Source organism: Oryctolagus cuniculus, chromosome 11 (genome assembly GCF_964237555.1).
Source record: "Oryctolagus cuniculus chromosome 11, mOryCun1.1, whole genome shotgun sequence".
Lineage (NCBI taxonomy): Eukaryota > Metazoa > Chordata > Mammalia > Lagomorpha > Leporidae > Oryctolagus > Oryctolagus cuniculus.
In genome coordinates this window covers 19,840,211-19,862,230 of record NC_091442.1, presented here as the reverse complement: position 1 = coordinate 19,862,230, position 22,020 = coordinate 19,840,211, and the positions used below count along the sequence as shown (strand labels likewise).

Below are 22,020 nucleotides of genomic sequence, written 5' to 3'. Positions count from 1 at the left end.
GCCCTTGAGTTACCACCTGTTGCATCTGTATTCTTTTTTTTTTTTTTAATTTTTAATTTATTTATTTGAGAGGTAGAGTGAGAGGGAGAGACAGAGAGAAAGGTCTTCCTTCTGTTGGTTCACCCTCCAAATGGCTGCTATGGCCGGAGCTACACCGATCCGAAGCCAGGAGCCAGGTACTTCCTCCTAGTCTCCCACGCGGTTGCAGGCGCCCAAGCACTTGGGCCATCCTCCACTGCCTTTTCGGGCTCCAGCAGAGAGCTGGACTGGAAGAGGAGCAACCGGGACTAGAACCTGGCGCCCATATGGGATTCCAGCGCCTCAGGCAGAGGATTAGCCAAGTGAGCCACAGCGCCGGCCTGCATCTGTATTCTAACCTGATGTCTGGGCCTAGGCCTGCCAGTAGCCGAGTGACCCTGTAGCGTGGGCTCAGAGTCCCCACTCCTGTTTTTCTTACCTTTCCCTTAGCTCAGTGTTCTGTTCCCTTATTCTGAGGTTGCTGAATCCTGTGGGCCCTCAGACTGGATTCCACTCTTAGGTCTGGTTCAGAACATCTTTGCTGAGCTGAGACTCACTCACAGAAAACAGATAGTTGGTAAACTCCTGCACTGTGTTAAGCTCCTAGCTTAAATATGGCTTTACCTGTAGATAATGGTGTACCCAGAGCTGCTCTTTCTTATTCTGCATTTTTCTTTTGTGAAGAGTGATACCAAGATTTTCCCCAGTTGTCCACATTTATTTCCGAGATGTGGTTAATTCTTCTCCTCTGTCCAGTATCTATCTGCAGCCACCGGTCTGGAGGTTTTAGCTCTGTTGTTGACCTCTTTGCTTTCTGGTTATTGTTGTCCTTGTTCAATATTTGACTTTCTTTAAGCAAGTGCTACAGAGCACCTTCTGTATGCCAGCCGTGGTTCCAAGACTTGGGGCGTCAGGGATAGGTAATTCATGGTCTGACAGTCTGGTGTGGAGGTAGACCAGGGTGTTACAGTACGGTATGGTTGCCACAGAGAATAGGGAGCCTGGGCGGCAGAGAGCAGGCCCGTTTATCTGCTGGGGGGCTGGTATACTAATCTCTTGGTAGCTGTCCAGGGGAAGGGTGGTGATGGAAATTAGATTTTAGCAAACCAGGCCAAGGGGATGGAATTCACAAGTTCAGTTCACTGTCCATGTTTGTGGGCTCCACATTCATGCAATCAACTCAGCTTGGGTTGAAAATACTTGAACGAAGATGTATGCAGACTTTTTTCTTGTCATTATTCCCTAAACGATGCAGAATAGCAGGTGTTTACATGGTACTTACGTTGTATTAGGTATTGTAACTCACCTAGAGATGACAAGTAAATGGGATGGGTGTAGGTGGTGTGTAAATATGACACTTGAGCATCTGCAGGTTGTGGTGTCCTGGCAGCGGGGAGGTCCTGAAGCTAATCCCCTGCAGACACTGAGGGGCAACTGCTTGGAGGCGAGCTTGGGGGTGTGGAACATTCATGTAGAGGAGGGAATAGGCAGAAGCCAGCCACAGAAGAAAGAGCAACCCCTGCAGATGCTGGGGGGAAGTGATTGGAGTGGAAAAGGAGAACCAGGATTAAAAAGTGCCTTGAAATGCAGAGGAGGGGCAGTTTCAAAATATTTTTCTTTTTGAAAATAACTTACTGAAGTGAATTCACATAACATAAAATTAACTAGTTGAAGGTGAACGAATCAGTGGCGTTTATTATATTCACAGAACTCTGTACCACCACCTCTATCTACTTTTAAAACATTTCTGTCATTCCAAAGCAAACCCCTTATTCATTAAGCAGTTACTTCCCATTCTCCCAGCCCCCAGCCTGGAAACCACCAGTCTGTGTTCTGTCTCTAGGGGGCTCTCTCTGGGATGTTCAAAGAAATGGAATCCTACGATACAGGTCCTTTGTTTCTGGATTCTTTTACTTAGCATAGTATTGTCAAGGCTTTATTGTAGCATGTTCTGTATTCTTTTTTGTGGTTGAGTAATATTCCATTTTGTAGATAAACCACCGTTTGTTTATTCATTCATCAGTTGAGAGACATTTGGCTGTTTCCACCTTTGGACTGTTGTCAGTGTTGCTGCCGTGAAAATGTGTGTGTGTATGTCCTTGAGTGTCTGTTTTTATTTATTGTGGGTATTTTGGGATCGTGTGTGTAATTCTGTATTTTAACTTTTTAAGGAGCTCAAGTTCCTTTTAAAGAGGAAATGGCCAGCATCATCTCATGTACCAAATACATCAGTTCATAGAATGTGGGCTATAGACAGGCAGGTGGATTTGGGTGAAAGGCCACTGACTCCCTTAGCACAGGTCATTCTGGTGGCATTGGGGCTGGAGTACAGTAGTGCCCAGCCCGTAGGCTTCCAGCTGAGCTTTCTGGAGGTGCAACACCCTGCTTAGAGCCTACATTTTCCCAGAACCCTCCAGGACTTTTCCTCTGCTCATCTGCTCTGGCAAATAGCCCACACCAACCTTGCACTGCATCCCCGCTGAACTGTGCTCTTCTTGGACGTGGCCCCTGCTTTCCCACCTGCACCACACCTACCTTTGATACCTTTCCTGGGGCTGTTTTCTCTCTGGTCTGTGGATCCTTCTTGTCCTTCACCTCCCCTCAAGTGGCTGCTGCCTCACAGAGCTGCCCCAGGTACCCTCGTTGTGCAGCTGGGTTTTACTCCTTTCCCAGGCCTCACTCACAGAAACCTAGGCCGTTCCTCCACCGGGCCACTGTTTCTGGTCTTGTTCCTTGGTCCCTTGAGGTCACTGAAGCTCTCGAGGGGATTGCCTGCGGCTCCTGCAGCTTCTGAGTCCCTGGGGAGTTCAGCTGATGTCTTGGAAGCACCTTCTTCGCAGGGCAGTGTGCTCAGCTGATAGCTTGACCTCTCCCCTGGGTGGTAGTGTCCTGGGAGAATGTGGTTATCCTGCCCCAGATGCTCTTCAGACTAAAGCAAGAACCCTGTTTGGCACCACTGCTGTCACCTTTCATCTAGAACCTTCCATGAGATCTGTGCATTTGGCAATTTATGCCAGTCAGTCCACACAATGTTGGTTGTCATTTTTCTCAAAAAAAGCCTTTCTGAAGTTCAGTGGTAGTGCTCTTTCTTCCTGACACCTTTTGTTTGGGTTTGTTTTTTTCTTTCATCACCTGAAGCTTGATGATCTACACGGAAGTTGGGCACCCTTGTGTTGTTTATGGAGGGTGTGCATCAGTTCAGACGCTGACTGATGTGGGAGGATTTGGCGAGGTCATTCTCTGTGTAATCCCCACTTTCTGAATACAACAAAAGCGATTTCATCTCTTCCTCCCTCTTTTTTTCCCAGCCCTCTTCTAGCTTTCCTGAAAAGGCCTCCTGAATTCCCCTCTTTACCGCTCCTCCCTTCTCAGGATCTCTGTGTCTTGTGCTTTTTCCTGTTTGAGGTCACCTCTGTTCCGGATGGGCCACACAAGCACTCATTAATCTGTTTGGGTCAGTGCTCGATTCTGGGTGTGACACAGTGTGCTTGGTTCACTGATTTTAAAAGTTAGGCTTGGACAACTCCTGCTCTTTATCTGATTTGGTCATTTGTTGTGTTCTCGTTGCCATTTTGGGGGTTTATTTTGAGACTTCTCAGCTTACATGAGCGGTTGCCTCCTTAACTTATTGTGGCCCAATCAGAGATCATGGTAAGTGGGCATCACTAGTGACTCCGTAAATACTTGTTACTTTGGTTTAATGTTTTCAGTGCTTGCTGACAACAAGCACTTAAAAAACAACATCGAAAAGTAAAAGAACAAACCTTTGTAAAGATATCTTGTTCAAATATGTTTGTTGAGAGTATTTATAGATGCAGTGGTCTTTCCTAACTGTAGAAACAGCTTTTTATCCTATCCTGTGTACTGGGTCTCAGAACCCTAAGGCCTCTTGTTCAAAGTAGAGAAGGAATTGTCTCTTTGGCATAGTGGTTGTCACATCTGATCCCAAACAGTTCTGATTTCCCCTCCTCAGAGGAAGCCTTTGACAAGTTGCCTCAATCCACTGTTCCTGAGATGCAGCGGAGCAATTTGGCACCCGTCATCCTGCAGCTGAAGGCACTGGGGATTGACAACGTCCTCAGGTTCCACTTCATGTCGGTAAGTCCTGCCTTATGTGCTGTCCAGAGCTGGGGGTATGTGTATGTGTGTGTGTGTGTGGGGGGGGGGTAGTGGGTGCACCGGGGCCAAGTGGGACAGAGTGGCAGGGCGTGCAGTCATTCTTTTCTTCCCTGTGCACAGGATGGGGGAAAATGACCAGACAAGGCAGCCACAATTCCTGTTCTTACATAATTCCTGCTCTTGACTGCTGGGGGATGGAAACTGCTTAGTGGTGATGACAGAGCAGTGTGCCAGTGCTCTGGGAGACAAAGGAGGGGCCCCCAGCCAGTTTAGTCCTGGCTAAGGTGAAACTTGAAACCACGGAAGATTTCACCAGGTTAGGAGGGCTGGAGAGTTACAGGTGTATGGGCCTGGATGCAGGAGTCCCACCTGCTGGGGAGCCAGAGGGCTTAGTTGGAGCTGCAGGGAAGACCCTGGCATCTGATTTGTTTCTGATTATTTCCAGAGGCAGCTTTCTGGGATGCAGTTGTTGGGCTGAAGGACGTAGTTCTCTTGCAGGTTCTCGATACATGGCCAGACTGCTTTGCGGACGTCACAGTGTGGAAGTGCCCAACTCAGGGTACTCCTGTCACGCATGCCGTGTTACTTCCTTTTAGAGTTTTGCTAATTTGATTATCCACAAGAAGAGGAGGAGGAGGGAGGGAGCAGATGGGAGGAGGAAGGCTACTATCTTTTTTTTTAGGTTTGGGTGTGAACCTAAGTGTTCTCTTTTTTTTTTTTTTAATTTTAGAAAACTTTTATTTAATAAATATAAATTTCATAGATACATGGAATATAGTGGTTCTTCCCCCAATACTAGCCCTTGACCCCCAAACTGTCGCACCTTCTACTCCTTCTCCCATCGCATTCTTCATTAAGATTCATTTTTAATTGTCTTTATATACAGAAGATTAACTCTATACTAAGTAAAGATTTAAACAGTTTGCACCCACACAGACACACAAAGTATAAAGTACTATTTGAAGACTAGTTTTACTGTTAATTCTCATAGTACAGCTTATTAAGGACAGAGGTCCTATATGGGGAGCAAGTGCACAGTGACTCCTGTTGTTGATTTAACAATTGACACTCTTATGTATACTGTCAGTGATCACTTGAGACTCTTGTCCTGAGCTGCCAAGGCTATGGAAGCCTTTTGAGTCCACAGACTCCTCAGTATTTTGACAGGGTCATAAGCAAAGTGGAAGTTCTCTCCTCCCTTCAGAGAAAGGTACCTCCTTCTTTGATGGCCCCTTCTTTCCACTGGGATCTCACAGAGATCCTTCGTGTAGATAATTTTTTTTTGCCACAGTGTCTTGGCTTTCCATGCCTGAGATGCTCTCATGGGCTTTTCAGCCAGATCCAAATGCCGTAAGGGCTGATTCTGAGGTCAGTGTTATTTAGGGCACTTGTCATACTGTGAGTCTGCTGTGTGGCCTGCTTCCCATGTTGGATCATTCTCTCCTCCCCTCCCCTCCTCTCCCCTCCCCTCTCACAGGTAGTTACTCCCCTCTCACAGGTAAAGTTAGACAGTGAGAGAGAGAGAAAGAGAGAAAGGTCTTCCTTTTTTTTTTCCATTGGTTCACCCCCCCCCCCCCCCACAAGTGGCCGCTACGGCCGGCATGCTGCAGCTGGCGCAGCTGCACCCATCTGAAGCCAGGAGCCAGGTGTTTCTCCTGGTCTCCCATGCGGGTGCAGGGCCCAAGCACCTGGGCCATCCTCCACTGCACTCCCAGGCCACAGCAGAGAGCTGGACTGGAAGAGGAGCAACTGGGACAGAATCCGGTGCCCCAGCCAGAACTAGAACCGGGGTGCCAACGCCGCAGGTGGAGGATTAGGCTAGTGAGCTGCCGTGCCAGCTCTCCTTTGTAATTCTATCAATTATTGTTAGCAGACACTTGGTCTTATATATGTGATTTCTTTGACATTTATTCCTATCTATATGATCAGTTACACACTTAATATGATCACTTTAACATGTAAGATGGCATTAGTAACTGCTGACTTAATGGAATTTGGAGTCCCATGGCAAATTTTTAGCTTTACCCTTAGGTGTAAGTCCGTGAGAGCGTGTGCCGAATTGTACATCTCCATCTCTTAGTCCCACTCTTATTTTTTACAGGGATCACTTTTCAATTGGATTTAAACACATATGAATATTTCTGTGTTAAGCCAACCAATCTCATACAAGATTTTTAAAAAAAATTTTTGGGTCACTTTGTATTCTAAATTGTTAAGTCATTTGCCCATTAGAATTAATGCTTTTCAAGAGTTTTTAAAAAGGGGCTGGCATTGTAGCATAGCAAGTAAAACCACTGCCCGTGATGCTGGCATTCCATTTGAGTGCCTGTTCATGTCTTGGCTGCTCCACTTTTGATCCAGCTCTCTGTAAAATGGCCTGGATAAAACAGCAGAAGATGACCCAAGTGTTTAGGCCCCTGCCACCCACGTCGGAGGATGAAGCTCCTGGCTCCTGGCTTTGGCCTGGCAGATCTCTCTCTCTGTCTCTGTCTCTCTGTCTGTCTCTCTCTCTAACTCTTTGAAAAGAAATAAAGAAATCTTTAAAAAAACAAATAAATAAAAGTCCTAGGAAAAAAAAGTTGGTTTAGGAGAAAATCTTGTAAAAAAAAAAGTCTTTCAAAGATACTAAATTTTTTTTAATTTTTTTTTTAAATTTTTTGACAGGCAGAGTGGACAGTGAGAGAGAGAGAGACAGAGAGAAAGGTCTTCCTTTGCCGTTGGTTCACCCTCCAATGGCTGCCGCAGCCGGCGCGCTGCGGCTGGTGCACCGCGCTGATCCGAAGGCAGGAGCCAGGTGCCTTTCCTGGTCTCCCATGGGGTGCAGGGCCCAAGTACTTGGGCCATCCTCCACTGCACTCCCTGGTCACAGCAGAGAGCTGGCCTGGAAGAGGGGCAACCTGGACAGAATCCAGCGCCCTGACTGGGACTAGAACCCGGTGTGCAGGCGCCGCAAGGCGGAGGATTAGCCTAGTGAGCCACGGCACTGGCCAAGATACTAATTTTTGTCTTGGAAACATTTTTCTGTTGTTTGCATTTTGCTTGGTTTTTCTTTTGTTATTTTAAATGTGCAGGCATCCTAAACATATCCAACATATCCACAGTAAAATCTGTCCTTGCCTTTATGACTTTAACTCATTTAAAAAAATTATTTTCATTTCATTTGAAAAGGGCAGTGACAGTTCAGACACAGAGAGAGATCTTCTGTCTGCTGATTCACTCCCCAGATGCCCACAGACAGCTGGGGCTGGGCCAGGCTGAAACCAGGAGCTGGGTCTCAAGTGGGTGGCAGGGACCTAACTACTGAGCTATCATACGCTGCCGCCCAGGTGCGTTAGCAGGAAGCTGGAAGTAGAAGGGGAACCTTGAACCCAGGCCCTCTGATATGGTGTGCGGGCATCGCACGCAGCATCTTTACCGCTGCACAAAATGCCTACCCCTCTGCAGTTATTCTGGTATGAATGAGGCTCTTCTCATAGCTGGGTCAGTCAGGCATATTCACTGAAATTTCTTTCTAGAATTTTTAATGATTTGAACACTTAAATTTTAGCTCTTTATTTTAAGCCCATCTGTATAGGTATGTTGTGACAAGCCTGGATTCTCAGTCAGTAAAGTCCCTAATGTCGTTTGTGATGGTAAATGAGGTGAATTGAAGGCATAAACAAATATCCACCTCCCCCAGAAAACAATTGCGTGCTTAACACAAGCATAGAGGAAGTGCATCCTCTGACTGTTGATGTACAGCATTGTGGGAGATACTGTAAAGAGCAGATGAGTAGTACTTAGATCCACAAATGTGAAAGCCTCACATTTGAGATAAAACAGATGTCAGAAATGATAGATCAGTATCTCAAAAAATACTTTTACACTTGCTAGTTGTGTTCTGAGATTGTTTAAAACAATTCAGAACTTTGCTATTCCTGTAATCTCATATGATCTCAGTATAAAAGATCCCCCGAAGGTTTAAGCTCTTTTTAGCCATTGTGTTTTGCCTCTTTGCAGAGAAAGATGTGGGAGGCAAAAGTTTGACTTTGTTCCTTGGCAAGCAAAGTGGGTGAGGTAGAGTGGAAAAAATGAGGCCTGACTTCAGCCTTTGGCTTTGCCACCAGCTTGTTCAAGTGTCTTTCACTTCCTGCTACTCAATTCTGTCATCTAAAAATTGAGCTAAAACAGCATGATGCTTGAAGTACGTTTGTTATGTGAATGCATTTAGGAAAAAAGCTACAGAATTTGAAAAGTCCTATGATTTTATTACTTGGCTTATCAGAAACCAAACAATTTAGAGAGAGGAAAATAATGATGGCTGCCTGGTACTTAGCAGGCCCTCAGGAAGATTTGTGGAAGGCAAGAAGGGGCTAAGGATGCAGGGAATCAGCTCAGAGGTCACAATGCCAGCTCTGACTAACTTCAGATGGTTTAGCGTTATCCATTATTTTCAGAAATTCAAACTCAACCCATGTTACTAACCCACCACAGGCGAGGTTTGGAGTGGGGTTCCGGGTGATGCAAAGGTAAATGGTCCACAAGTGCCGCAGTCTCCAGGAGCTCCCAGTGTGCTGGGGGCTGAGAGTGGGAAGTAAACATTAAAACTGTTCCAGGAAGGCTCGGGGGAAATGGGGAGGCAGTTTAAGATGGGGACCCATCACCTCTGATGGAGAGGACGACAGGGTGGGCTTCAGGGGGACATAGTTGATCAGCTGAGCTCGAAAGGCGAAGCTGTACTAGAGCTGGGAGAAGGCCGGGAAGGACATGTCACAGGTGCTGCGGGCACCAGCAGAAGCACGGAGCCTGGAGGGATGGGCCCGCTCGAGGGAGAGGGGTTTGAGCGGGAAGTGCTCACATGTCTATGTCCCTTGCCTGAGGAGGATTTTTATGTTTCTTACAGCCCCCGCCAGCACAGTCGATGGTGCAAGCTTTGGAGTTACTCTATGCTCTGGGAGGTACGCCTGTTTCTCTCCTACTCCATTCTGTATGACAGTAGTGAATTGCCATCACTCTGAGGCTCTTAGTAATCTACAGAAGGGGCATTGGTTCTGTCAATACATATTATCCTCTTAATGACACTCTTCATTGAAATAAGAAGTTGGAACCATAATTAGACTAACAGTACATGAAGACCAGTTATGACAATGACTATAAAGTGTAGCAGTTCATCAGTAGCTATTAATGACTGTCCCCAGGCCATACTCCTAAGAGACATCCAGCATCCAGAGACCAACGATTCCCTCCCAGTATATCAGATACCACCTCCTCAGACCTGTTTTCTTGTCTCCCACCACGTCCTGAAATCTGGGACCCAGTGTTTCTCTCTCCAGGTCCCCTTCATTTCAGTCCTGAGGTTCCCTATGGGGAATGGGTAGGCCACCAATTTGCAGCATTGTTTGGGCAAGGACAACATCTTAGGGAGGAACCTCTGCTCACTTGTTGTTTGAAAATAACAGTGTTTACCCTCAGGTAGAGAAAATCATATCCTGCGTTTATCCCCTCAGGAAGCGCTGTCGCTTTGTGAATGGTGAATATAATGCATATAAGTGAATTTAATGTCCACATCATTGATAAGTTTCAGTAGAAGTTTTGTTCTGTAAGATTTGATTCCCCCCTTTAAAAACTTTATTAAATAAAGTATAATTCACATACCATACAATTTACTCATTTACAGTGTACAACTTAGTGGCTTTTGGTGTAGTCACAACCACAGCCTCAGAGAACACCTTTATCCCCAGAAAAAGAAACCTCGGACCCTTAGCACTTGCTGCCATTCCCCCGTGCATCCCCTTGCCCCAGGCAGCCGTTCCTCTGCTTCTGTCTGTGCTGATTTTCCCAATCTGGACATGTCACTTAAATCGCATAGTATGACACACCACTTTGGTTTGATGTGTTCCAAGGTTTGTCCATTGTGTAGCCTGTGTGCTGCTTCATTTCTTTTGTTGCTGAATAATACTCCCTTGGAGGGATCTGTCACACATTTTTATCCATTCATTAGTTGATGGGCATTTGGGTTGTCCCCACTCTTTGGTTAATGTAAATAATGTTGCTGTGAGCGGTATTAAGCATGTAAGCTTTTGGTGGATGTTCCTCTCAGCAGTGTGTGAGTCCCAGTTCTCCGCATTGTCACTGCACCTGCTGTTGTCTGTCTCTTGTGTAAAAGCCATCCTGGTAGCGGGGAAGTGGTATCTCCTGGCTTTGGTTTACATTTCTCGGGTGACTCGGATGCTGAGCACCTTCTCATGTCTGTTGGCTGTGTGTATATCTTCTTTGGAGAAATGTCCATTTAAACTCTTTGCCCATTTTTATTTGGGATATTATCCTTTTGTATGGAGTTGGAGGAGTTCTTTATTCTGTGTCCAAATTTCTTATCACATATGGGACTTGTAAGTATTCCTCCCCTTTCTGTAGGCTGGCTTGTCACTTCCTTGATGTTTCTAGCACAAAAGTTTTTAAGTTTTTGTATAGTTTAGTTTGTGTGTGCACATGTGCATGTATGTGTGAGTGTGAGACTTGTGCTTTTGGTATTGTGTCTGAGAAACTATTGCTTAACCAGTGGTCATTAACATTTACTTTTAGATTTTCTTAAGAATTTTATAGCTTTGGCTCTTATATTCAGGGTCTGTGTCCCATGTGGAATTACTCTGTGTGTGGGCACACGCACCACTGTGAGTTAGTTCCCTACGTGTGGGTGAGGTGGGAGTCCTCTCCGTGAAGCAATAGCCAGTCACTGATTGCAGAGATGTCCAGTGATGGAACGGCCTTAGCTGGGCCTGCAGGAGATCTGCCCGGACTGTGCTGACACAGGTGTCTCCCCTGTTCTCAAGCACACAGTAGGCATTTGGATGCAAGTTTTCCTGGGATAATCTGTAATGAGGGCGAGAGAACATTGTCTGTATTGGAGTTTTTCATTTGAACTAATTTTCCTCCAAACAGAATAAAATTTAAGGTATTTCCTATTCTTCTAAATCTCCAATTTAACTTCATTTCAAAGTGCATTACCACCTTTAAAGAGGTGATTGTATTGGAGCAGAGGAGAAGTGAGTTTTTCCATCCTCCCCTGAGTTCCTCGACACTTGTTTTCATCAGTCTGACCGCAGTTTACATCTTAGGAGTCTTGGGAACCCAAGTGGTCGAGAGGTAAGGAGGGAAGGCAGCACACGGAAGGAGGCTGCTCAGCTCAGGAAAGTGCTCAGACGGCAGCAGAACACGGCGTCTGGTGTTCTGGACTAGGGTTAGGTTCAGAGCTGCTGGCCTGGGCATTGCTCACGAAGTTTGAGGAGAGCAGAAAGCACAGGGTGCCATCCTGATGTTTCTGGTGTGTTGGGTCCTGGGCATGGGGGAAGAACCAGAACGGGGAGCAGCAGGGGCAGTGGTGGGGTCTCAGGTGGGCGTCCTGGAGTTCAGGGCAGATGTAGGCTGGAAGGAAGACAGCTTTTGTATCTGGGGCTCTGTAGTTGTTGGGCCTTGGGAAGAGCAGGGCTGGGGAGTGGTAACAGCAGAGTGAGGCTGGGGAATTGAGCAGATTGCAGGGCATTTCCTTAGAATAGAAGCTGTTAGACTGGGTTTCCTAGAGCTCAGCAGATAGTTCTTTGAATGTGATGGCACTCTGGTGTCACTGAGTTTGATAGTGTACAAGTCATCTTTGGGGTTCTCTTTTTAGCATGCATCATCTTGTACTCTGAGCAGCTGTACGTCCTCCTACACAATGGTACATGCTTCTGTTTTCTTTTGCTTTTACGGCAGGTCTGGACAAAGACTGTCACCTCACTGAACCGCTAGGCCTGAGGATAGCTGAGTTTCCTTTGAATCCCATGTTTGCTAAAATGCTGCTGGAGTCAGGTGGGTGGAGCCTGACAGCTCGCACTGATTGTGTTTTGGTTGTTAGAGGAGGTGGGCAAGAGGGCATACTGTGGTACAAAAATAGAAAACATAAAATTCACCATTTTCACTTCTTTTCCGGTATAGCTCTGTGATACTAAGTCCATTTGCACTGTTGTGCAGCCACCAGCACCATCCGTCTCTGGAACTTTTTTGTTGAGTTGCCCACTGGCACTCAGCCCATTTAGCACTGACTCTGTCTTTCCTCCCCTGCCCCCAATAGCCACCATCCCACATCTAGTCTCTGAATTTGACTACCTTAAAGATGTAATTAACTGGGGCCAGTGCTGTGGCATACTAAGTTATTCCTCTGCCTGCAGTGCCCGCAGCCCATATGGATGCCGGTTCTAGTCCCAGCTGCTCTTCTTCCAATCCAGCTCTCTCCTATGGCCTGGGAAAGTGGTGGGAAATGGTCTAAGTGCTTGGGCCCCTGCACCCGTGTGGGAGAACTGGAAGAAGCTCCTTGGCTGCTGGCTTCGGATTGGTGCAGCTTCAGCCGTTGCAGCCATTTGGGGAGTGAACCAGGGGATGGAAGACCTTTCTCTCTGTCTCTCCCTTTCACTGCCCTTAACTCTCAAATAAATAGATAAAAACTTAAAAAATAAATAAAGAAGAATGTAATAAAAATGAAATTAAAGGATAAGATTATTTTGGTGCAAAGAATTTTTGAAAACCACAAGTAATTTTTCATGAATGTTTTGAAGACCCTTCATACGCATAGATTTCAGTGTCATATCTGAAGCCGAGTATCTGGAATGTTCGCCTAAGAGAGCAGATGTGGAGCTGAGCTGTCTGGTGACAGGGCCAGTCCAGCCCCTACCTTGGCCTGCAGTGAGAGCCCTGTGGTGTCGCAATGGCAGGTGGAATAGCAGCTCCTTTCTCAGACTTTGTTCATTGCGCCCCACACAGGACATCCCATTTGGCCAGGTGAAATATTTTTGTACTCAAAACTACAAATTTAAAAAATTAAGCTATATAAAAATGTTCTTGGTTGACAGTATAGTACAAAGAAGATAGCATCACTCCTTTGTGTCTGTTTTCCGTCAAGCATGGTTTTTGTTTTACAGGAAATTTTGGCTGTTCTCAGGAAATTCTAAGTATTGCGGCCATGATGCAGATCCAGAATGTATTTGTGGTCCCCTCAAACCAGAAGTCTCACGCAGTAAGTCCAGCTCTCTCCCCAAGCCAATCATTCCAGTGTCATTTGCTTTGGGCTTTACGTGTTAAAGCTACCCAGAAACTGTTGAAGACAGAGCCCTGCAGACAGTAGCAGCTCACACCGTCCGTGTTTACTGTGTGCCTGAGGTTGTGCCAAGCATTTTACATGCATCATTTCATTTTCTCTTCATCAGAAACCAGGGAGGTGTAGATCCTGTCACTATAGTTTAAAGGTGGAGGCACAGAAAGGTTAGGTAACTTCATTCTTGGTTGCACAGCCAGAATGGGAGGAGTTGGCTTTCAGAGTCTTCTTAGCCCCAGACCTTAACCTCTGCACTACTGACTTCTTGGTTCCCATCAGGAAAATTGTCATTCAGGCTGCTCTGGGAGACACCCTGGTAGGCACATTGGAGACGTAAGGGAGTCAGGTGCCTGACCACAGCAGGCCAATTCTGGGTACCACGCCGTGTCAGGATGGTGTTGAGCTGAAGAGATGCCCAGGCCCTGCCGAGAGCATGGGCGTCAGTGCTGAGAAGGGGCGTGAACACCAGAGAGACTGTGCAGGGAAAATATCGATACGGAGAGCGCCAGGGACGTGAGGGTGCTGCCGGGGGAGGTCGGAGGCGAGTTCCGGGGCAGCTCCTGTTTGAAGAGCCCGAGAAGCAGCAGTCACGGGCACAGGGGCGAAGCTGGCTGTGCGGTGGGCAGAGAGCCTTTTGTGTGGGTTGCTGTGATCTATGACAGTTGTGGAGCTGCAGGTTAGTTTTCCTGCTTCCATGACTGATGTCTGGTTTCCTATTTTTTTTTAAAGTGGCATTTTTAAATAATCCCCCCTCAGAGCAAACACACTTTTTCACTTGAAAAGATTAGAAAAGCGAACTTCTGGCCCCTCTGTCTGAAATGGCAGCAAATTCCTCCTCCCATCTCCACTCCCTGCTTTCTCTTTCTCCTCTAGTCCTTCTTACCGTCTGACACACTGCTTGTTTTACTCATTTATTTATTTCATTGTCTTTTTCCCACCAGTTTTATTCGCTGTTCTATCTCAAATGCTTAGAACACTGCCTGGTGTTCAGTGGGTGCCTCTGAATGGACGAGTGAATGAAGAGATGGAAGGAAGGTCGATTAACTGCTTAGGTGGTGTTTGGCTCAAAGGTGAAATTCTGAAGGCAACAAGGATGTTTGCATACTTGCATATATATGGTATATGCTGCTGCTTCAGCCTGGGGGTGCTGAAGCGTTGCCAGGGGCTTACAGAAAGAAAAGTTCAAGGATGGGGTCTGAATGGACTATGCAGCCAGTAGTAGCTTAGGAGAACTCAGTCTCCCCTGTGCCAGACAGTCAGCCCTCTGCCCTGCCCTCCCGGAGTCTCTGTTCTGCTGGGGACCAGGAGGGGTTCTTCTGAAAGAGATGGTGCCACATAGATTGAGAAGGAGGGAGACGAGAACACTAACATTTACCAAATTCTCTGGCCAGGTAAGTACCCTGATCCACAGCATCCGTGATAGACGGGTTTGTTTCCTGACTTATGCTGAGGCCATGAAGTGAGGTGATCAGCGTGAGGTCTTTCAGGATGTGGCGGAGCTGGAAGGAGCGAGCCAGGTCATTCTGAATCTGCAGCCACGCGCGCTCTGCCCTGCAGTGTTGCCTCCCACGGGAGTCAGCTTCTTTCTATTACCTTATTCTTTTTAGATTCGAATGCATCGAAAATTTGCTGTGGAGGAGGGCGACCACCTCACCATGCTCAACGTGTATGAAGCATTTATCAAAGTAAGCACAGCGCGCTCCCCAGGAACCTCTGCGCACCTGCCCGCTTCCGATGCTCCGGGAGCAAGGACCCCAGAAGTTCCCTTGACGAATGACTGGCCAAAGCCCTGTCTTTTCCTGTTAGATTTCTTGCCAGCATGGTCCATCAGTGAGTCCTGTTTCTGGGGAGCCTTTTGTTGCTGCTTCTTGCCTGGAGACGCGGTGCCTGACAACAGGCCCCTCAGGGTCTCAGAAGCCCCGTGCATTAGCCAGGAAGGCAGCACCGACAGGGGAAGTCCTGTTGCATCTCTGCTGCCTCCTTGGGCAGGGGCAGCTTGTATTCTTGGGATGGAAGTTGTGAGCTGCCCCAGATGCCGTGGGGAGACAGCCAGGCCGGATCTGTGTATTCACGTATTCATGTGCCGTGTTTAGTCGTAGGCAATCCTAACTTCTATTGATTGCTCTTAGTATCCTGTAAAAATAAGAGCAGAAATACAGCTTAAAGTTCTTGCTAACAGTTGTTAAAAAGAGAGAGCTAAAGCTTAGGAGCATGATGGAAAAGTAAACCTCATAAAAAGGAAAAGGTATTATATTTCAGTTGTTCAGTACTCATTTCTTAGAAAAAGAGAAAATACTAAAGTTTTATTTTGCCAGAGATTTGGGGAATATTGTTTAGTTAATGAATGAACAGTTTTCAGAAAAAAATTTCTGTCTTATTGAGGTTTCTAGATGAAATCGGTTAGAAGTCATTTGCCCAAGCACAGTTCATCTTCTTTAGTCTGGAGCTTTGTCTGCCAGTAGAATGCATCTGGATGTGGAGCTCCATTGCATTATTCCACATTGCCTTCTTGGAAAACCCTCTCTGCATTGTATTTTCTTATTTAAAACACTTTCCCTCATGGGAAATTAGAATGTAGTTTCAGAGATGCATTCCCATAGCAATAATTGAATACAGGATATAAAGATTATATTTAAGAATGCAGGAAAAATTTAAGCACTATTGATGAAAAAAATTATACTTTGGAGACAAATAATAGTAAATTGCAAATTATTTCTGCATTGGTGAACGTATCCTGGAGTGTAATAAAGTGATAAACTGAGGCCCACCAATGAGCAAGAGCTACTTTACACAGAATGCGGGGAAGTGGTTCCTTCTGCTCATTTACAGCTCCTGCAGGTGTTTAAGATGGAAAATGACTTGTCAGGAAGTTCCTGTGCCCTTCAGTGCAGAGGGTGAGGTCACAGGCAAGTGAGCCTGGCTGTTGACGCTATTTCAAAAGTTGCAGCAGAGGAGAGCCAGTTAGGATCTGAAGATCTTGTCCCATTGAACAAGAAAACAGGGAAGAGTAGATGATTACGTCCGCACTGTTGCCTAGAACATTTCTGGATTTCTCTGACTCCCCTGTCTGGATTGTCCTGTAGCACAACAAGAACTCCCAGTGGTGCCAGGAACACTTCCTGAATTACAAGGGTCTCGTCCGAGCTGCGACTGTGAGAGAACAGTTGAAAAAGCTTCTGGTCAAGTTTCAGGTGCCCAAGACGTCTAGCGAGGGTGAGGAGAAACTCCCCAGCTGGTGACTCCCCTTCTCCCCCCGCTCGGTTCCTTCCTTAAAGCTCCCTGCGGGGCTCGGCTGGGGCACAGCAGGCTCTGCGCCTGCACGGCCTTCATAGTGAGTTGCTAGCATCAGTGAAAAGCTGCATGTGAAGTTGTACGTTCTGGTTTACCTCAGGATCTCATAGTTCATGACAACACTGAAGAATCGTAAACAATTGTGTCATTGCACATTGTAGTTCATTTTCTCTTGTAGCCTTTGCCAGAAACATCACTTTTAAGTGGGTGGTATTTGCGGCTTACTCTGTAGGACTCATGTTTGGTTTCCAAAGGTGGGTATTAATAAAACAAGGGCCGGAGCAGCCTCTGAGGTCAGTCACTGCCTCCCACAGAGACGGTGGCTGCCATTGATCCAGGGCTCAGGAGGTTACACTGTGGCAGGGGTTCTGCAAATACCCTTTGGTCTGATCTTCCACTTGGTGGTGCAGATGATTTTATGGTTGATTTACAAACCTGCCGTTCCCAAGTTCAGGATAGCACAGCTGTTAGTCAACAGGGCCCAGGTCTGTGTGGCTCAGAAGCCCACCCTTGGAAGTACCACGTCTGCTTGTTCATTTAGCAGCCGGCTTCAATGGCTCAGCCATTTTCTCAGCTCCTGTAGGACGTTTTGACATTCTTGAGGCCAGGCTGTGTTCTGAGTGCTTTATTAATTAATTCGTTTAATGCTCATAGTAACCTTGTAAAATATTTGCTGTTTGTTCTTGTTCTTCATTTTTAGAAGAGCAAAGTGAGGCTAAGGGTCAGCAAGTGTGTGGTAGAGTCAGAACTTGAACCCAGGCAGTTTTCTTTCACAGCCTTATTTTGTCTTTATAGTAAGAGCAGGGATTTCAAAATTACAAAGGCATGATTTTTGCTCTCAGGGAACAGTACCCTAAGTTCTCCTAGAAGTTAAACTAGTGGACACTTGAGAAGTCAGAAGACTGGGCAAATGTAGCAGGAATACAGGGGAGAAGGGATGCAGTGGATCTGGCCTGGGGATCTTGCAGCAGGCCTTGGGGGTGGTGGAAGTCCAGTGCAGCGTCAAGGGACTGGTTAAATTAGAAAGCAGTGGGAAGGAGTGTGCCAGGCGAGGAGAACCCACAGAGACCAGTGCTTGGAGCCAGTAGCATGTTAGATGTTCAGTGAATATTTGATGAATGAGTAAACCCACCAGGAATTGAAACCTGGGTGATTGTGCCATGTTTCAGACTTAGAAAGAGGAAGCTAACTGGAGAAAAATTGATCAAGATTCTAGCTTGTGTCTTACTCCTCCTATAAGATGCTCCCCTAAATAATAAGTTCTGGAGGCCACAGGCAGTCTGTTGCGTAGCTCTCTTAGGTTCTGGCGCCCAGCCTTGGTCTGGTCATCTGTGGCCCAGTGGCATCAGAGAACCCCGGGTTAAAGGAGCAGTCCAGCACTGTTTTCCTCAGCAGCAACTGTGGGAGGTGGGACCTCCTTACGTGACCTTCAGCACTGGGAAGCATCAAGCTGGGGCCCTGTCAGCGGGTGGCTTGGAGTGGTCTGGGGTAGAGCTGGCACTGGGTCCTACACAGCACAGCACAGCACAGGCGGAGCACACAGAGCGTTGGGCAGGCACGGGTCTCATGCATCACTCTGTTTGCTGCCCATGTAGGTGACCCTGATCCAGTGCTGAGGTGCATTGTCTCGGGATTCTTTGCAAATGCAGCCAGGTTCCATTCTACTGGAGCTTACAGGTAACACCGTGCTTTGTGGAGTCATTTGTTGAAGGTGAAATCTTTTTTACGGCAGACATCTTTTTTATGGCAGAGATCTTCCATCTGCTGGTTCACTCCCCAAATGGTTGCAACAGCCAGGGCTGGGCCAGGCCAAAGCCAGGAGCCCAGAGCTTCCCGTGTCAGTGCAGGGGCCTAAGCACTTGGGGTCATCTTCTGCTGCTTTCCCAGGTGCATTAGTAAGGAGCTGGGTCGGATGTGGTACATCTGGGACCCGAACCAATCAGTGCCCATGTAGGATGCCAGCATCACAGGCGGAAGCCTAACCTGCTGTGCCACAATGCTGGTCCCTAAAAGTGAAATCTTAAAATGACTCAAACCTTGCCTAAAGCTGATGCAGGAATAGAAGAGACATTGATTAAATATTTTAAGTTTATTTCATGCTCCTTCCAGAATGGAGTTGAGGTTAGCTATGTAGTTTTTTTTTTGTTTTGTTTTGTTTTTTGTTTTTTTTTTGTTTTTGTTTTTGTTTTGACAGGCAGAGTGGACAATGAGAGAGAGACAGAGAGAAAGGTCTTCCTTTGTCGTTGGTTCACCCTCCAATGGCCGCCGCGGCCGGCGCACTGCAGCTGGTGCACTGTGCTGATGCGAAGCCAGGAGCCAGGTGCTTCTTCTGGTCTCCCATGGGGTGCAGGGCCCAAGGACTTGGGCCATCCTCCACTGCACTCCCTGGCCACAGCAGAGAGCTGGCCTGGAAGAGGGGTAACCGGGACAGAATCTGGTGCCCCAACCGGGACTAGAACCCGGTGTGCTGGCGCTGCAAGGTAGAGGATTAGCCTAGTGAGCCATGGTGCTGGCCGCTATGTAGTTTTATGCACATTATCTTTTTTTTTTTTTATCTTTTATTTAATGAATATAAATTTCCAAAGTACGACTCATGGGTTACAATGGCTTCCCCCCCCATACCGTCCCTCCCACCCACAACTCTCCCCTTTCCCACTCCCTCTCCCCTTCCATTCACATCAAGATTCATTTTCGATTATCTTAATATACAGAAGATCAGCTTAGTATACCTTAAGTAAGGATTTCAACAGTTTGTTCCCACACAGAAACATAAAGTGATATAATAGATGATTTTTTTTAAATGATGATGAAATCAGATCAGACCTATTGTCATGTTTAATCCCAGTGAGAGTCAAGTTGGGAATTGATAATTTCTTTTTTTTTTTTTTTTTTTTTTACAGAAGATCAGTTTAGTGTACATTAAGTAAAGATTTCAATCGTTTGCACCCCCATAGAAACACAAAGTGAAATATACTGTTTGAGTACTCGTTATAGCATTAAGCCTCAGTGTACAGCACATTAAGGACAGAGATCCTACATGAGGAGTAAGTGCACAGTGACTCCTGTTGTTGACTTTACAAATTGACACTCCTGTTTATGGCATCAGTAATCTCCCTATGCACCAGTTATGAGTTTCCAAGGCTATGGAAGCCCCTTGAGTTCTCCGACTCTTATCTTGTTTAGACAAGGTCATAGTCAAAGTGGAGGTTCTCTCCTCCCTTCAGAGAAAGGCACCTCCCTCTTTGAAGACCTGTTCTTTCCACTGGGATCTCACTCACAGAGATCTTTTTGCCAGAGTGTCTTGGCTTTCCATGCCTGAAATACTCTCATGGGCTTTTCAGCCAGATCCGAGTGCCTTTAGGGCTGATTCTGAGGCCAGAGTATGCACATTATCTTAACTCCAGAAATGGTCCCCAAAATATTCAGCCCATCCATGTGTTGTGGTGCATGTTTCAGAAAGATGAGAATTACCGACCAGAGACTGGTAATGTTTCCATTCTAACAGAATAATAAGATTGGAAGAAAGCGTTAAGGATGATGTTTCCCAGAGAAGTTACTTTTACTATAGGTGGTTCACTATGTCTTCAGAGAGATACAGGGCTGTTGTCAGCACCTACGCCAGGATGTTGTGGTCAAATTTGGTGTCTTTGGAGGTTGGCAAGTGTTTCTTCATGTGCTAGGTGTGGCGCCTGCTCTAGTCTACAGCCCATTACTGCCTGTTCTGTCAGCTAAGCACAGAAAGTCACTGATTGTTGAAGTCTGCCTAATAGCTTTTAGCGTATTCAAGTCCAGTAGAAATGAAAGCATTACTTAGCACCAATCATTCTGCATCTTTGAATTGTGACTTCTGGTCTCTTCTGTCCCCAGACTTGTTTTAGTCTCCTAACCTCACTGTAGCCTGTTTAAAGTGCAGCTATTAGTATTTCCTGTTCTTTTAAAGAACTATCGAAGGGCCCTCTCCCCAGCCCTGGTTTGGATTTCTTCCATATATTATTTTGCCGTTGGCTTTTCCCCCTCAGAGTCCTGTTACCTTGAGATTAGCCAGGGTACTGCCCTGGACTCTGGGCTTCTGTTACCAAATTCAGAGTTGCAGTGAGCATTTTCTAACTTAGGCAGCGATCTGCTCCGTGTAGTGTCCTGTGGCTGACTGCTTGATAGCATGGCCTCTGTGTGTGTCCCTGGTGTGTTCTGTTGTTAGTCCAGGCAGTGTTGTCGCTGTCAGTGTCTTCATTTTGTCGCCCCTGCCTGCTCTGTTGTCCATGTTGAGGTGGCTCTTCAATGTGGAGGGGAGACCTAAGATCTTCCCTGGTGAGTCCTGCTGCTATGCCATTGTGATTGCTCCCACTTTCCTGAGAGTGTAAATGAGGAACTTCTCTGAAGTTTAAAACATCCTTTGCTAAGTGTCCTCAAAAAGATGAGACAGCATTCGACGTGGATCAGCTCACTACCAGCTAGCGGGGCAGCCGGGACCAGGCATGTTGCCGGAAGCACTTGCTCAGCAGACAGCTCCCTGGCACACACAGGCGCACTGTGTACCTCTGGTGAGCAGCAGCCTCCTGGTCTGGGGCTCCCTTGTGACCTGACCTCACTGATGGCTGTGTGCTCGGTAAATTGGAAATACTCTTTGAGAGAAATTAGTAGTCCAAGGTTGAGCGCCTTTCTTCTTTCCCACTGTTGCCCCCGCTCCCTGTGTTTTTTATCCTTAGTAGAACAGCATGTAGAGGAGTCATGTGTGCCAAGTCTGTCCTGGAGGACATTGTTTGGAAAGGGAGCACGCAGAAGATAACGATGAACCCTGGCTGAGCCCTGTGTTTCTAAATGTTGTTTCTGAGTGCCCACATGAGGCTTTTCTTTTCTTTCTTTTTTTTTTTTTTTTTTAGCTTTATTTCTGACTTCTGGAGTGGTAGCTGGGGAGAGCCGAGAAAGTTCACAAGAGAGAATGGAGAGAATTGTTTTGTTCGTGTGAAGTTTAAGCAGCATGCATTTTTGGCAGTGGGACTGTCTGCCATAAGTGTGTAGGATGGTTCTCTGAGGGAGGTCTCCTGTTTTCCAGGACTATCCGTGATGGCCATGAGCTGCACATCCACCCTGCGTCGGTCCTCTATGCAGAGAAGCCGCCTCGATGGTAAGGCCCCTCCTGCCCTTGAGCCTGGTGACAAGGCCTCTTCCTTACCTCTGGGTCACCCAGGCCTGGCACAGACCTGGAATTCAGCCTCTGGGTTCACGTTTGTTCACTTTGTCATACTGAATTGTTTGTAGCGTTTCTGCTCTATTTTTTTTTTAAGATCTATTTATATATTTGAGAGGTAAAGTTACAGACAGAGGGAGGGAAAGACAGAGAGAAAGGTCTTTCATCCAGTGGTTTATTCCCCAAATGGCCGCAATGGCTGGAGGTAAGCCAGTCTGAAGCCATGAGCCAGGAGATTCTTCTGGGTCTCCCACGCAGGTGCAGGGACCCAAAGACTTGGGCCGTCTTCCACTGCCTTCCC

The 22,020-nt window shown here is 46.6% G+C and overlaps 1 protein-coding gene across 2 annotated transcripts in view; it reads left to right on the top strand.

Annotated features, from left to right (window-relative positions):
- The window catches only part of DHX35 (DEAH-box helicase 35), a 74,459-nt gene that overhangs the window by 42,327 nt on the left and 10,112 nt on the right, over window positions 1-22,020 (top strand). For both annotated transcript variants that reach the window (XR_011379898.1, XM_002710767.5), the window contains exons 13-20: window positions 3,992-4,116; window positions 9,020-9,074; window positions 11,866-11,961; window positions 13,068-13,162; window positions 14,848-14,925; window positions 16,324-16,453; window positions 18,127-18,208; window positions 21,585-21,656. Coding sequence is in view for 1 of the 2 variants with exons in the window: in XM_002710767.5 (XP_002710813.4) it covers window positions 3,992-4,116; window positions 9,020-9,074; window positions 11,866-11,961; window positions 13,068-13,162; window positions 14,848-14,925; window positions 16,324-16,453; window positions 18,127-18,208; window positions 21,585-21,656 (733 nt within the window). In the remaining variant the exon portion in view is untranslated. The remainder of the gene's footprint in view (window positions 1-3,991; window positions 4,117-9,019; window positions 9,075-11,865; window positions 11,962-13,067; window positions 13,163-14,847; window positions 14,926-16,323; window positions 16,454-18,126; window positions 18,209-21,584; window positions 21,657-22,020) is intronic.